Source organism: Rousettus aegyptiacus, unplaced genomic scaffold (genome assembly GCF_014176215.1).
Source record: "Rousettus aegyptiacus isolate mRouAeg1 unplaced genomic scaffold, mRouAeg1.p scaffold_m13_p_5, whole genome shotgun sequence".
In the NCBI taxonomy this organism is placed as follows: Eukaryota; Metazoa; Chordata; class Mammalia; order Chiroptera; family Pteropodidae; genus Rousettus; species Rousettus aegyptiacus.
In genome coordinates, this window is record NW_023416308.1 from 15649406 (window position 1) to 15665615 (window position 16210).

General features: G+C 36.7%; 1 protein-coding gene across 1 annotated transcript in view; it reads right to left on the minus strand.

Moving 5' to 3' along the window:
- The window catches only part of SFI1 (SFI1 centrin binding protein), a 79501-nt gene that overhangs the window by 26832 nt on the left and 36459 nt on the right, over positions 1-16210 (minus strand). Inside the window, 3 exon segments of the mRNA XM_036221449.1 lie at positions 1016-1172; positions 9797-9899; positions 11551-11668. Coding sequence (XP_036077342.1) covers positions 1016-1172; positions 9797-9899; positions 11551-11668 — 378 coding nt within the window.

Below are 16210 nucleotides of genomic sequence, written 5' to 3' on the forward strand. Positions count from 1 at the left end.
GCTCATCATGCTTAATAGCTTACTACCTTCACCTTATAGGCTTGGGCAACCAGATGTTGGTCCCCTATCACTATTCTTAACTTGACTCATTCAAATTCTCCCAAGAGACAGTTTTAGCAGCCTACAACAGGGGTCCCCAACCTCTGGGCCTCAGACCAGTACCAGTTCATGGTCTGTTAGGAACCAGGCCACATAGCAGGAGGTGAGCAGCAGGTGGACAAGAGAGCAAAGCTTCATCTGTATTTGTAGCCGTTCCCCAGCTCTAGCATCACCACCTCAGCTCCACCACAGATCATCGGGCATTAGATTCTCATAAGAACATTGGTCTCTGGTGCCAAAAAGGTTGGGGACCACTGGCCTGGAAAATATCTGCAGAGAGGCCTAGGTCAAAGCTGGAGAGCCCAACCCAGTATCTAGAACAGTGCTTGAGTCACATCTGCATAGTCTTGAGAAACCAAAGAACAAAAGTACAAAGTACTTACAATCATGACCTATGTATTATTACTTCTGAACTCTCGTTGGGAAATAAATCATCTGAACAGTGTCCAAAAAACTCACCATCATAAATCACATGCATTTGCATTATTGGGGAGAAACAATCCAAATGTCAACAGAAGAATGACTAAATAGATTAAAGTAAGCCATCCTATAAAACAAAATCTTTAAAAAAATAACATTTGTGAAGAATACTTAGACATAGAAAGGTGTTGGTTAGTTGTGTGAAAAAAAAAAGCAATATATAAAACTGTATGTATATTAATCATAATAATCACAGTAGTTACAGCATAATTAAAATTCTATTGAATAAAATATATGTGTAGAAGGCCAGAATGGAAATATCTTAAATGTGTACCAAGGATAATATATTTTCCTCCTTAATCTCCTTTTTTCAAAATTTGTGGCATTAAAAAAAAAAAATAGGGTTACATTTCTCCTTAATTACCTAGTACAACTGGCAGAAAAAGAGTGGAAATTGTGATCCAACCCTGTCTCAAGCCCCGGACATTTTGCTCACCGTTCTGCTGTCTCTTTACTCTTCGGACCTGTAGGTATTTAAGCCAGGCCTTCAGGGATCTCCACTTTTGCCAGTGCTGATGATGTTTCACTGCAGAGATCACCTTCTGTCTCTCCCTGTGTACATGCAGGAGCTGTTCCTGCCACTGTGACCAAGCCTGAAAACCAGAGAAAAGACACTGATCAAAGGAGAAGCAGGGAAGCAGAGGTGAAGTAGAGAAGAGAAAAAATAGACAGGCATACACACTAGAAAGGCTCAAATTAGAAACAAGGAAGTAGCAATCCCTAAGCAGGATCATAAAGTATGGGCACTTGGGGTGGAAGGATCTTTAAGTACATTCTGCTTCCAGAAAGTAAGTTTTTCTGGATTAAGAATAAAGAGAAATAAGAAAATCAATGAGTAGACAAGCAGCAGGGACAATCCAAGGTGTGATATAATTAATTTAGATTTGAGATAGATGAGGATCTGCCTTTTCTTCCAAAGTGGGAGGAAGCCTATTGTTTAGAGGACCTCTCTCAGACACATTAGTTTCCCGAAAGCATGCCTACAAAAATTGAGGGTCTACGAAAGGATTCCCTTAAGACTATCCATAAACATGCCCCCTTAGGAAAGTCTTCATGAACATTCAGCAATATGCACTCTCTAGTTTGAAGATGACTGTCTCAGACAACGACTTCATACCTTCTTAAACTTGCAACACCTTTTTGCCTTTCCTTCAAGCTGAGTATCATTCTTCCTATTTCACCAAGAAAATAAAAACAATCATCAAGCTCCCCCTACTCTACCCACCCATTTGACTACAGGATATGCCTTCCCTCCTGGATAAACTGTCCATGCTTCCATCAAAGGCCACCCCTCTCCCACAATGGATACATCCCATCTTTTCTATCTCAAGTTTATCACTCTGGCAATTTCCCCTACTTCTGCAGCATTGATTTTCACTCTCCATTAGATTTTTTTTTTTTAAATCAGCATATGAATGCGCTATTATTTCTCCCAGCCTATGTATTATTACTTTTGAACTCTTGTTGGCAAATAAATCGTTTGAACAGTGTTCAAAAAACTCACCAAGCAAAAGCAACAGGTGACCTGAACCTGAACTATAATGGCAACAATATACAGTTTGAATATAAACTATATTTTAGATATTACCATATTGACATTCAGTTTCTTGGATATGATAATGATATTGTGGTTATATAGGAGAACATCCTTATTTTTAGGAGATATAAACTTAAATATTTAGGGTAAACTTTGCAACTTTAAAGTGGCTCAGAAAATACATACCTAGAGAAAACAAATGTAGTGAGATGTAAACAACAGTTAAACTAATGAAGAGTATACAGTATCTATCTTTTCTGTGATTTGGTATTTGTCAAAAATAAAAAGTTGGGAGGGAAGATTACTGTCACAAAAATACTTCTAAAAAGGAACAAATCAGTAACTCTCAAAACCACCAACACCCCTCTCCAGACTACACTTCGCAATCCAGCTAACTCCTCAAAATAGCTATTTTCTAATTTCTCTTCTCACAGGGAGGCTTCCTTGAATCCTTTTTCCTCAGGCTTTCTCAAACTGCTCTTATCTAGTGAATCTGGGACTCTCCACATCTCAATCCAAAGGTCGAATCTTAGTCCTTGTTTTCCCTTAGCTGCCATAAACTTCTGACAAAGCTGATCATATCTTCCTTCACCTGACTCCTGGGATACCTCTCAGGTTTCTCCTTTGTTCCTGCTATGGACTCCCATCTCACAAACTCAGTCCTGGAACCTCTTCACTAGCTACTCACTCCCTTTGTGCTTTCATCCAGTCTCATAGCTTTAAATACTATCTGCATGCTGAGGACTCACAAATTTACATCTCAGATCTGGACCCTCCTCAACAGTCCACACATACATATCCAACTGCCTCCTTGACATCTCGTGGATGCTCAAAAGGCCTGTCAGGCTGAAGACACGGAGCTGAGAATGAAGTGCCTCCCAATCCTTCCCCACGAACCTGCCTCTCCTCTGTCTTCCCCATTTCAGTAAATGGCAACTCCACCGTTCTAGTTAAACCAAAAACCTGGAAGTCATCTTGAACCCTCTCTGAAACTTCAGTTCTTATCTATCCATTAGCAAATCCTGCTGGCAATACCTTCAAAAAATATCCAGAATCCAACACCATCTTGCTATCATCCTTGTCAAAAATCTCACCTGGAATTTTATAACAGCTTCCAAACTGTTTTGTCTGCTTTTATCCTTGATCTTCTACTATGGTCTATTCTTAACCAGAGTGGTCCTATCTCATTTGTTTTGATTGTTTTATCACTTAAATCTCTCCCTTTTATGAGAAAATTTCCTTCCCTGCCTTTTTTCTCTTTCATGCCACCAATTTGTTAGACAAACAAGGTCATTTATCCTATAAAATGTCCCACATTTCAGATTTGGCTGATTGTCACAAGTTTCCTTAAACTCGTTCCTCTGATCCCTATATTTCTTCCCATGAACTGATTGTTAGATTCATGTTAGGTTTGGTTGGAGTCATGTTCAAATTTCTAGACAAGAACATTTCTCAAGTGGTGCTAAGTCTTCCCATTATTTGTATCACGAAGCACATCATGATTGGCTGCCAGTTTTATCAGTGCCAAAACTGTTCCACAGCTTCAGGTGGCATCAATCCAAACCCTCCATTATACTTCTCCCATCATTTTTTCACCTGGTGATTGCTGCCTAGATCCATTTTCTCATTAGGAGGTGGCAAAACAGTGACTTTCCAATTTCAGTGCTCTCTCATTTATTAACTGGAATTCTATAAAGAAGTCTACTCTCTCATTAACCCTCTGGTTTCTCAGAGATTAGTTTGTACAGTAAAGGAAGGATAAATGATTAATCTTTACCTTCATTAATTTTCAAAGAAATGAGTTAATGCTCTAACAACCCAAAATTGTGACTGATGAGTTCCTTTTTATTTCTCATTATGAATGCATTAATTTTTATATATTTGATATATTTTCAATCCATTGTAGTCATTATCTTTTTGATGCTCAAATTGTTGTATTTTAAGCCTATGGTATCCCTGACACAACCCCATTAACCTTTATTAATTTTCTCACTTTACAGCCACTATATTTTAGGATTATGATGTCTATTTCCTGCTCTAGATATGGAATCAGCCATTTCTCCAAAAAAATCTCAGTTCCCTTTAGTGGAAAACAGTAGACTGGGGTCACTGGAGATGCTAAATGCTCTATTATTGCCACTGCTTCTAGGTATTTCAGTAAATAAAGTTAGAAATAGATCTTTTAGGTAAAAACAATTTAACTCCATATTGATATTTACATTTCCAGTTTCAGATTACAGGGCTCTTATTTAATTTCTTTGATTTTATACCTGTAATCTTTTCTTTTACCCTGAAAAATGCTGATTCCTAATGACATTGCCACAGTTACTTGCTTTATCTTACGATGTAGCTATTATCATTTTAATGTAACGATTCCAGACCCGCTACTAACAATAAGACTACTGAACACAGTTTTAGATTTCTTAGCAGTTCTTTGTGTCCTGACATCCCACTAGGGACGAACAGTCAAAAATATTATATTTTAAAGTTACTTGAAGTAATTATTTCTTCTGTGTAGTTATTGCTACAAACTTGATATATTTGTTTCGGTGTATTTTAAAATCCTAGGGATTGCTTTTTACCTTTTTTGATTTGCTTTTTTAATTACATTAAAAAAATCTACATGGTTCTGAAGTTAAAAATATGTAACAAAATAAGTTCACAAAAATATTTTGTTCTCACACTGTTCTCTTCTTCTCTTCTTTTGTTAGTTTTTTGGTTTATTTTTCCATTATTCTTGCAGACACGCACACACACCCCTCTCTCCCTTCCTTTCAAAAGGCAGCACACAGGATATGGTTCCATAGTGTAGCAGTTAGCATGTCTGCTTTACACGCAGAAGGTCCTAGGTTCACGCCCCAACGAAGCCACAGTTCATGGTGTACATCTGTGTCACCCTGAACAGGCCTGATGTCTGATTTTGGAAGCTAAGCAGGGTCGGGCCTGGTTATACTTGGATGGGAGACTGCCTAGGAAGACCAGATGCTATAGGCATAAATAATAATAATAATAATAATAATAATAATAATAATAATAATAATAAAAGGCAGCACATAATAAACCAGAGGGATCCTATTAAGAGGTAAGTGTGATCATATCACTCTTTTGCTTATTCCACTTCCCCTGGAATAATAGCCAAAGCCTTATGGGCATAGCCTACAAAGCCTTATAGTTTGCTTGGAAACCAGCAAGGTGTCCAAGAATTCAACTCAATTTTGACACTATCTACCCAGAGAAAACATCAGATGTCAGATTCCACAGGCTAAGGGTTCCGTCCTGCAAGCCCGCCTTGTATCCCCCAACAGCACGTTTTGATGCCAGCCTCTAGCCTTGGCTCTTACCTGTGCTTCTGACACACTGGCCACTGACTGGAGGTTCCAAAGACCCCCCCCCCCCCCAAACTCAGAATGCCAATTGCAAGGTCAGGTTGTTACCTGTACTTCTGATGACTGGTTATAAAGCAGAGGTTCCTACAACCACCTCCTGTAAGTTTAATTTGGTAGAACAGCTCACAGAACTCAGATTGCTGGTTTATTATAAGAGGATGTAACTCAGGAACAGCCAAATGGCAGAGATACATAGGGCAGGGTGTGTGGGAAAGGGGCATGGAGCTTCCATCCCCTTTCCATACATGCCACTCTCCCCATATCTCCACACATTCACCAACCTGGAAGATCTCTGAACCTCATCCTTTTGGGTTTTTATGAAAGCGTCATTAAATAGTCATGAATGATTAAACCACTGGCCATTGGCAACTGATTCAACTTCCAGCCCTTCTTCCTCCCCAGAGGTGGGGGGTGGTGAGTGACAATTCCAAAACTCTAATCTCAGTTGGTTCCACTGGCAACCAACCCTTATCCTTAGATGCTTCAAAAAGTCACCTCATTAATATAACGAAAGACCCCTTTTCCCACTCTCAACGCTTAGAAAATTCTGGGAGTTCCAGGAGCTTTGAGCTAGGAATTGTGGATGATCCCATATACTCAAGAAATATACACTAGGTCATTTGAATGACCCAGAATATATTTCTTATATATCACAATATTACACCTTCTCATGCTCATTAACAATAGGAGATTTATCAAGTTCATGGATGAAATAACCATCATACACATGACAATTCCTAGTAAACTTTGTTGTGGAACTTGAGAAGTTGACCCTAAAATTAATAAGAAAGTGTGAAGAAGAATAGCTGAGACAATTTTTAAAAAGAACAGGAATAAAGAAGATCCCTTTCCATAGATGAAGACTTAGAGCTGTCCAGTAAGATCAGGAGTGGTAATAAACAGCATTTACTGAGCATTTCCATATTCCAAGCATCACTCCAAGCATATTACAAGTATCATCACACTTATTCTTCAACAATCCTATTAGGTAGTTAGTAATATTTACAAGTAAGAAATCCAAGGTACAGGGAGATTAAGTAACTCATTCAAAGGCACAAAGCTAATAGTCAACAAAGGCAGAATTTCCATCTCAGCAGTCTGACTAGAGAACCGTTGCTTTTTCTTTCCTGCCTCATTAAATCAAAACTGATACAGTGTGGTATTGGCTCAGAGTAAGACAAACAGACCAACGGAATGGTGAACTCAGAACATATCGATGAATAAATGGGAACTTGCCCTATGCTGGAGGTGGATTAATAGTAAGTATAAAAAAGATGAAGAATGGACCATTCAGTAAATAGTGCTGCAGCAATTAATTATCCATATGGAAAATGATAAACTAAGACCCTGTTTTACACAATTTATAAGGTAAACCCAATATGTATTAAAGATCAAGCCATAAAATAAATTAGGCTTCACTGAAATAATATCTGTATGAAAAAAGGCACCACAATGTAAAAAGCAAGCTATAAGACTGTAAGAAAGTGCTGCAACATACATAACAATCAAAAGATTAGTAAGCAGAATCTACAATGTCCATAAATCAGTAAGAAAAAGCCAAATAACCAAACAGAAAAGAGGAATGAGGGCTATAACAAGCTCAAAAGCAGAAACCAAGCAGCAAACAAGCCTCTGAAAAGATGCTGGGCCAAATAAGGAATCAGTGAAATATCAATTAAAGCAACAATGAATTTATCATTCTACACACATCAAATTGGTGAAAATTACCAATCTAGCAATGCAAAATGCTTGTGAGGCTGAAAGAAATGGGAACTGAAACATTAGCATGTAAATTGGTACAGCACTAGCAAGTTATTGGGTGATACCTAATAAGGATGAAGAGATGAATATCCAATGATGCAACAATTTCACTTCTAGGAACCAGATGAAAGAAACTCTTAAGACTCTTACACAAGAATATATGTTTAAGAATGCTCTCTGCAGCATTATGTGTAGCTGCGAAAAAGTAAAAGTAATCAACAGTTCATCAACAGTGATAAGTTGAGCCATATTATACATAGTTAATAGATCTATATGTATCAACATGGATAAACTTCAAAAAAATACTGTTGCAAAAAAAAAAAAAAAAAAGCAAGCTTCAAAGTAAATGTACAGTATGGCACCATTCATAAGTTTCCTAACTACACAAAGTCATAACATTTATTCTTTATGGATCTGCATGCACATATTTTTACAAGTAAAAAGAATACAAGAGAACAATGATTTCAGTATCACAGTAGTGGCTATGGTTGAGAAGGGAAGATGGCAGAAGGGAGAAAGAATAGGGGTTGAGTAGTGTCCATTTACATAAATTCTGGGGCAAGTATGGGAAATGCTAACACCTTTTAAATCTGGGTGGTAGGTACTTGGATTATGTTAGTACAGTACATTTTTATAAATGTTTCATATTTAATGTTTCTATGTTTGAACTACACAAATTGAATTCTTAAAAACTTCACACATCTCATGATGTCTGTCCTATGTAGTTCAGAGACACAAGGTTTAAGAGAAATGACTTAAGTATGTAAGTCCTTGGTAAATGATATGGTGCTTATCAGGCACAAAGCATTATTACTTATAATCTGCACAATAAAATCTGTGTCTTAGAATCTCACATAGCTTTTGGCCCATATCAATATTATCTTGATTACTCACATTTTTCATAGGATTTGATTCTGAATGATTTAGCTGTTTTATAAGTTAAATCCAACCTCAAACCATAAAAATCCGTTATGACTAAACATATCCAATCGAATTTGTTGTTGCAAGTTCTAAAGACAATTGTTAAAAGTGAAATCTAAAAATGTTCTGAGATACAGCAGCCATCAGTAGAATGAGTTTATAGGCTCCCAAACTGGCTATTTGAAAGGAAAGAAATCTTACAAAGTTGTAGTCCATCAGTGACAGAAATATCAGTCTCATTATGCTCCTATGTTTATAGCATTTTCACATTTGTCAGTGCCATCTCCCTCCTGATATTACAAGCCTACTAAGGGCAATGTAGCATGATGGTTAAAAGAATGACTCTGTAGTCTTCTGGATGCTTGGGTTTAAATCCTGGCTCCAATGTTTGTTGGGTGTACACCCTTATTTAAGTTATTTAAACTTCCTAGTTTCCTCAATAATGAAATTTTTAATAAAGAATTATGCAAATTAAATGAGACAATGCATGTAAAGCACTTATCAGTTAGCACAAGACCACAACAAATGCTATTGCTGTTGCTGTGACTATTACTGTTATTACAACTGCAAAGATCTCTGATTCCTTGCTATTGCCTCAGAAGTTCTTATGAGTTCAGAATCGACAAACTTTTTCTAAAAGGGCATAGAATAAACAGTTAGACTTTGCAGGCCACCAATTCTCTGCTGCAACTATTCAACAACTCCACCACTGTAGCCTGAAAGCAGCCTTAGACAATATATGAATGAATAGGTATGACTGTGTCCCAATAAAATTTTATTTACAACAACAGACAGCAGGCCAAATATGATCTATAAGCCAGTTTGCTTACCCCATGATCTGTATGATTGTATATGCTATTTGCATGTGATCTCCATACACTATATACACTTGCACGGACAATACAAAATGTTGTCAGAATAAAAAGATATCACTTTACTGGATTTCCTTAATCAGTGTCACCATAATAAAAATATATATATATATATATTACTCCTACATATAGTAACAGGCACTTTTTTTTCTTCTTCCCTGTTCTAGTCTCTTTGACTTAGCAGTCCCATAGACACAAAAAAGTGACAGAAATTCAGAGAGTCTATCAAAAGCTGTAAGAGCTTCACCACAGCAGAGATGTAAGGCCTTTTTACTGATCAAAAGCTACTAGCTTTCCCAAAAGAAACCTCTAAGATAAGCAAGATTATATGAAAAAAGAAACCAGGTTTTCTTTCAGTCTTAGTTTCTTTTCTGTCCTCATTATTTTCTAATTTGCTGTAGGAAAATGGTAATGAGTAAATAAAGAATATACTGTTTCTTTAAACATATTTATAACTAATTCATATATCCCTTTCCAGCTCCACAATTAGCCATTCTCTACAAACCACTGATCACATCTAGCAGCCTCTGTCTGTTGAAGAGCCCAGAGCCTAGCCTTTCAGGTTGCTTCTGCCCCTCCTCCCCGTCCTCAGTCCCCTAGCTGCAGAGAGGGGCCAGCAGAGAAGCAGTAGCATGATGGCTGGCCTTCTGCTTGGGAGTCTGACCTCACTCTCTGTGGGTGTGGGGCTTGACTTGACAACATGGACAGAGGACTTGAAAACTCAAGTCTGCTGGACTCACCTTCAGCTGGAGACTCAGGTTCCTGTGCTTCATAGCTGAGGCACAGAGAGCATGGCCCATACGGACCTTTCCTAGTTGCCGCCTCCACTCACTCCACCACACCCTGTCAAAGAACAAATTGAAGTTAGAACCAGTCAGAAAAAAAGTCACTCAGAAAAAAGAAGGGTAGGAAGAGCTGGGCCTCAGACCCTAAGCTCAAACCCCTCTCCCTCATGGTGCCATCTCTAGAGTGATATCTGTTAGAGCCACTGCTGAACAACACAATCAAGAAACAGTCCTAGAGCTGCCAATTAAAGGTTGGAAACTGATGGTTCCTAAGGCCAGATACAGCCTTAGAGACTATATACACGCTGTTTGGCCTACACAGGTTTAAAAAATATATATGAATTACGGCCAAAATTTAAAGAATCAGGAGCATTCACAGAACAATCTACAAAAAAAATGACTCTTAGATTTCCAGCCCTGATGGATCTCATCTTTTCCTACTGTCCTGGCCAGGTTTCATGTCGGTCTTTGTTTCTTATTTTCTTATTTGCTATAGGAAAACAATAATGAAAAAATGAGAGTCTCCAACATCTATTTTACAAAAACACTCACTTTGCTTGGTCACTCTAATCAAAATCTCTCTTTCCTCCTAACCTAGGCCATGCTAGCTACATCACTCACTTTAAAATTGCAAGCTATTCTGCATTATCATCTTTTTAAGCACTTAGGGAATCATAAATTCCCTGAATGCAGTCCCAGTACCCAATATAATACCAGGAACATTTTGAGTCCTCAATATACATATAGATTGAATAAATAAACTTAGGTAAAAATATCTCCTATAGACTCTAGTAGAACTGCATACTTATTAAGCATTTTTAAATATTTGCTGAATAACTTTTAAATAACTTCAAAAAATAAGTAACTGCTTTATGTTCACTGATATTCAGGATACTATACTACTTTACAGATATTACCTTATATTTATTTCCCATGATAACCTTGAAAGATACTTCATGGTGTGCCTATTTCACAGATGAAGAAAGTGAGACTTAGAGAGGTAAAATGATGCAAAAATACATGCTGAAGCAGGGATCAGAACTCAAATTAGTCTAGCTGCAAAGCCTGTGTTCTTATCCAGACTATATACAGGGCCTAGCTCTTTCAGGCCAGAACTGGGCTCTAAATAGTGTCCTGCTATTCAGGACACTAGAAGACCACTAGAGACAATGTATAGTGGAATCAGTCACATTATAAAGTAGCTCATTGTTACACATATCTGGCTTTTGAAATGGACTAAATCATGTCCCTCCATTGTGCAGGAAAAGCTGATGAGATGCAGTGCAGGGCAGCAGTTAACAGCATGGGCTTTGGCATCCGAAAAATGGGCAGGTGAGCTCTAGTTTTGTCAATTACAACTTAACATGAGCCTAGGCAAGTTATTCAACCTTTCTGAGACTTGTGTATCTTAATCTGTACAATAACAGTACTTATTTTATAGTTTATGGTTAGGATTAAATGAGACACTTTGCATTAAAAAAATCACACACACAAACTTAACATAGGGTTTAGAACCTCAAATAGCATTACTTATGATTATGTGAAAACCTCATCTTACAGTTGAACAAGTTGTCAAAAAGTATTTATTAGGTATCGATAATGTTGGAAACTGTTTTTAAAGTGAGTTTTCATGCTGCTTTCCAGCAGCATAAAGCAAGGCTGAAGTAAAATGACAGCTGCTGATCTGTAGGGCAACTGAGCACACTCACCACAAAATACTCCGCTGCCTGAACTGCAGGGCGGCGGTCTGCATCTGAAGTTTGGTTCTTCGAAAAACCACGTAGATCAACCAGGACTTCCAGGCCTGTTGCATCTTTTGCTTTGCATCTAGATGCACCAAAGAGATTTTCAAAAGGATTATGGGAAGATGGATTACTCTGAGTTACAATAAAAGCTCATAGGCTCTCTGTAATCATTCTTTCCTTGAATATCTAAATTTCTCCAGTCTTCAAATGCCCCCTGCTGGAAAAGCTGTGAAGCTCCACAAAATTAATAAGGAGGCAAGTGCATATGAAAAATGGTTATATACGTGATGACGTTTCCAAAATGTTTAAAAGAAAATCAATACACTGCACTGTTTGGAAATCCTTTATTTTAAAAGTCCTTATTTTTTAGAGATAGACTATGCAATATTTACAGATGAAGTGATGAGAATAACAGGAAGCAAAGAAGTGGGACGTGTGAGTTGATAATTGTTGAAATTGGGTGGGTGCATGTGAAGGTTCATTATTCCATCTTCCAATTTTGTAGATATCTAAAATTTTCTACAATATGAAGTATAAAGAAGAAAAAATCATATTATAAAATTTGCTGTTTGAAACAATAATTGTAAAGTAGCATAAACAAGACAAAAGGAAAGGATACTAGCTATATCTGTCTGTATCTGTTTGAGAAACAAAATAAAAAGGACCAGTAACTATCCTGAAGGAAAGAAAATTTCCTAGATATGGAGGTACAAAGGTCCACGGGTGTCCCTTTGTGGTAAATTACATTTTCATTATGAAAGTCATCACGATGAAGTATATTTATTTACTTTTTAGAATACAGAGGAGAAAATAATTATGTAAACCAGTGGTCCCCAAGCTTTTTGGCACCAGGGACCGGTGCGTCTATGAGAATCTAATGACTGATGATCTGAGGGGGAGCTGACATGGTGAGATTAGCACTGCAGAGTGGCTGCAAATACAGACGAAGCTTCGCTTGCTCATCCCACCCCCACTCACCTCCTGCTATGCAGCCCAGGGGTTGGGGAACCCTGATGTAAACCATATTCAGAGCAGTCTGCAAAATGTGGTCAGTAGGCCTAGAGCTAAACATTTTATTTTTCATAGTTGTTGACAAGTCAACTCAAAATATGAAGGAAAATTTACAAGCCGCTTCCTCGGGTCTACACCAGACCTCAGGAATCGGCATATCTCGGGCAAGGAGGACTAATATGGTGCTACAGTTTAGAGTTTGGGCTCCCAAGTAAGACAAGCCAAGTTCGAATACTGACCTTGTTACTTATTAGTTAAGTAACTTCACACAAGTTCCTCAACTGTAAAATGGTACCTCCCTTAGGTGTATGTTTACAAAGAGTAAATGAGATTATCTACAAAAAGCGTCTCTAATAAATGCAAGCATGCAGACCAGGAATCTAAAGTAACCATTTCTACCATGATTTTGATGACAATTTGAGAACCATCCTTCCTTAAGGCCTGTAAGTACCTACGGGCTTTTTATTTAACAGTGCATGAGTGAATGGACACTCCCTGGAGTCTGTGGACATAGCTTGAAACCATACCATATGTCAGAAATAACTTTTTATCTTAAAAATCCAAGTATCTTTGCCTTCTACTCTGTAATATGGCTGTATTTATTATACGATAAGTAACAATATAAGACAACAGAATGCACATTCCTCAAGTAAATATGGAGCATTCACAAAATAGAACATTATCTGGCCCACAAAATAAAACCTTAACAAATTTAAAGAACTGAAATCATACTAAGTCTAGTTGTCTGATTAGAATGGAATTTACTAGAAAATCAATACTAGAAAGTTGGTGGAAAATCCTAAATATTAGAACTAAACATATTGCTAAATAATCTTTGGGTCAAAAAGGAAGTCTTAAGGGAAATTAGAAAACATTTTTTACTAAATAAAAACAAAACTGCAAAATATTAAAATTTATGGAATGCAGTTAAAGCAGTGCTTACAGGAAACTGTATATCAGCTAATGCATGTGTTAGACAAAAGGAAAGGTCTCAATCAACAATGTCAGCTTGCGTCTCAAGAAACTAGAAAAAGAAGAGCAAACTAAAACCAGACTTTGCAGAAGTTTTATAATGATACAGAAGAACTCAAGGAACTTGAAACTAGAAAAACAATATAAAATATAAATGAATGTAAAACTTGATTATTTGAAAGATTGATAAAACTGATAAAGCTCTCACCAGACTGACCAAAAATAAAAGCCTGATCACAAAAATTGCCAATATTAGGATTGAAAGAAGGACTATTGCTACAGACCCTGCAGATACTAAAATTATGATGAAATACTTCAAATGACTCTATGCCCAAAAATTCAACAATATATTTAAAATGAACCAATTCCTTGAAAAAAACAAATTCCAAAACTCATTCAAGAAGAACTATATAACCTGAATAGTTTTATATCTATTTAAAAACTTGAATTCATTTGCAAGTAACACCTCCGATAAGGGCCTAATATCCAAAATATACAAAGAACTCATACAACTCAGTAACAACAAAAAAACAAATGATCTAAATAAAAAATGGGCAGAGGACCTAACAGACACTTCTCCCTAGAGGACATATAAATGACCAACAAATATATGAAAAGATGCTCAACAGCGCTAGTTATTAGGGAAATGCAAATCAAAACTACAATGAGATATCATCTCACACCTATGAGAATAGCTATAATCAACAGGACAAGTAATAACAAATGTTGGAGAGGATGCAGAGAAAAAGGAATCCTCATACACTGCTGGTGGGACTGCAAATTGGTACAGCCACTATGGAAAACAGTATGGACGTTCCTCAAAAAACTAAGAATTGATCTACCATATGATCCAGCAATCCCTCTACTAGGTATTTAGCCCAAAGACTTGAAAACTCATATCCAAAAAGATATTTGCACACTGATGTTCATAGCAGTGGTCAGGACATGGAAGCAACCAAACTGTCCTATGATAGATGATTGGATAAAGAAGCTGTGGTACATATATAAAATAGAATATTTATTACTCAGCCATAAGAAGAGGTGAAATTCTGCCATTTGCAACAACCTGGATGGACCTCGAGATAATCGTGCTAAGCGAAATAATCCAGACAGAAAAAGTTGAAAATCACATGATATCACTTATATGTGGGATATAAACCTAAAAGCACCAAATGAGCAGGACAAACAGAGACTCAAAGACATGGAATACAGACTAGTGGTTACCAGAGGACTACAGACTAGTGGTTACTAGTGGGGTGGAGAGGAGTGGGGAGGTAGATGGGGTAAAGAGGGTCAAATATAGGGTTTAGGGGGAAGATGAAGTGGGTAAAGGGGATCAAACATGTGATAGCTGAAAGAAACTTGACTTTGGGTGGTAAACACACAATAGAATATACAGATGTCGAATGATAATATACACCTGAAAATTATGTAATTGTATTAACCAATGTTAACCCAAAAAACTTAATTAAAAATTAAAAAGAAAAAAACCTGAATTCAAAGTTTAAAACTCTCCAACAAAGAAAACTCCAGGCCCTGATGATCTATTTCACTAGAGAATTTACCAAACATTCAAGGAGGAGGTAATACCAATTTTACGAATTTCTTTTAGAAAACAGAAGAGCATGAAATACTTCCCAACTCTTTCTGTGAGGCCAGTATTTCCTTGAACCAGAACCAAAGAAAACTATAGACCAATATCCCTCATAAACAGAGATGCAAAAATCCTCAACAAAATATTAGCAAACTGAACCTAGCAATATGTAAAGAATAACATTAATCTGAGGAATGTAGGCTAATTCAAAATCCAAAAATCACTCTCTATAATTCACCATATTGACATACTAAAAAAAAAAAAAAAAAAAAAAAAAAAAAGCCCACATAATCATCTCAATTTAGAAAAACAAAGATAGATTTCAACATTTACTAATAATAAAAATGCTCCGAAAACTAGAAATAAAAGTTCCTTAAGCTGATAAAAGACATCAATAAAAAACCTACAGCAAACATCATACTTAACGGTTAAAGAATGAATGAATGCTTTTCCCCTAAGATCAGGAATAAAACAAGGATGTCTACTCTCACCACTCCTATTCAATATCGTACTGGAAGCTCTAGTAAATGCAAAAAAAAAAAAAAAAAAAAAAAAAAAAAAAAAAAATTTAGAAAGAAAGGAATAAAACTGTCTCTGTTCACAGATGACTGCAGAGAAAAAATCCCATGAAATCTACATAAAATCTCCTAGAATAAATGAATTTTAGTAACGTTGCAGGATATTTGCGATCCATATGTAAAACCAGAGAACTTTTAGTTGAAAACATAGGAGAAATCTTTGTGACTTTGGGTTAGGTGGAGTTCCTAGATATCAGAAACACATCCATAAAACAAAAAAGTGATAAACCGGACTTTGTCAAAATTAAAAAGTTGTACTCTGCACAAAGGAAATTGTTAAGAGAATAAAAAGATAAGCCACCAACTAAGAGAAATATTTGCAAATTATGCTTTTGACAAGACTTGGAATCGGAATACACTAAAAAACACAAAACCCTCTCAAATTCAACGAGAACACATGCGATCCAATTTATAAGGATAAAAATATCTTAGACACTTCACTAAAGATATATAAATAGCAAATAAGCAC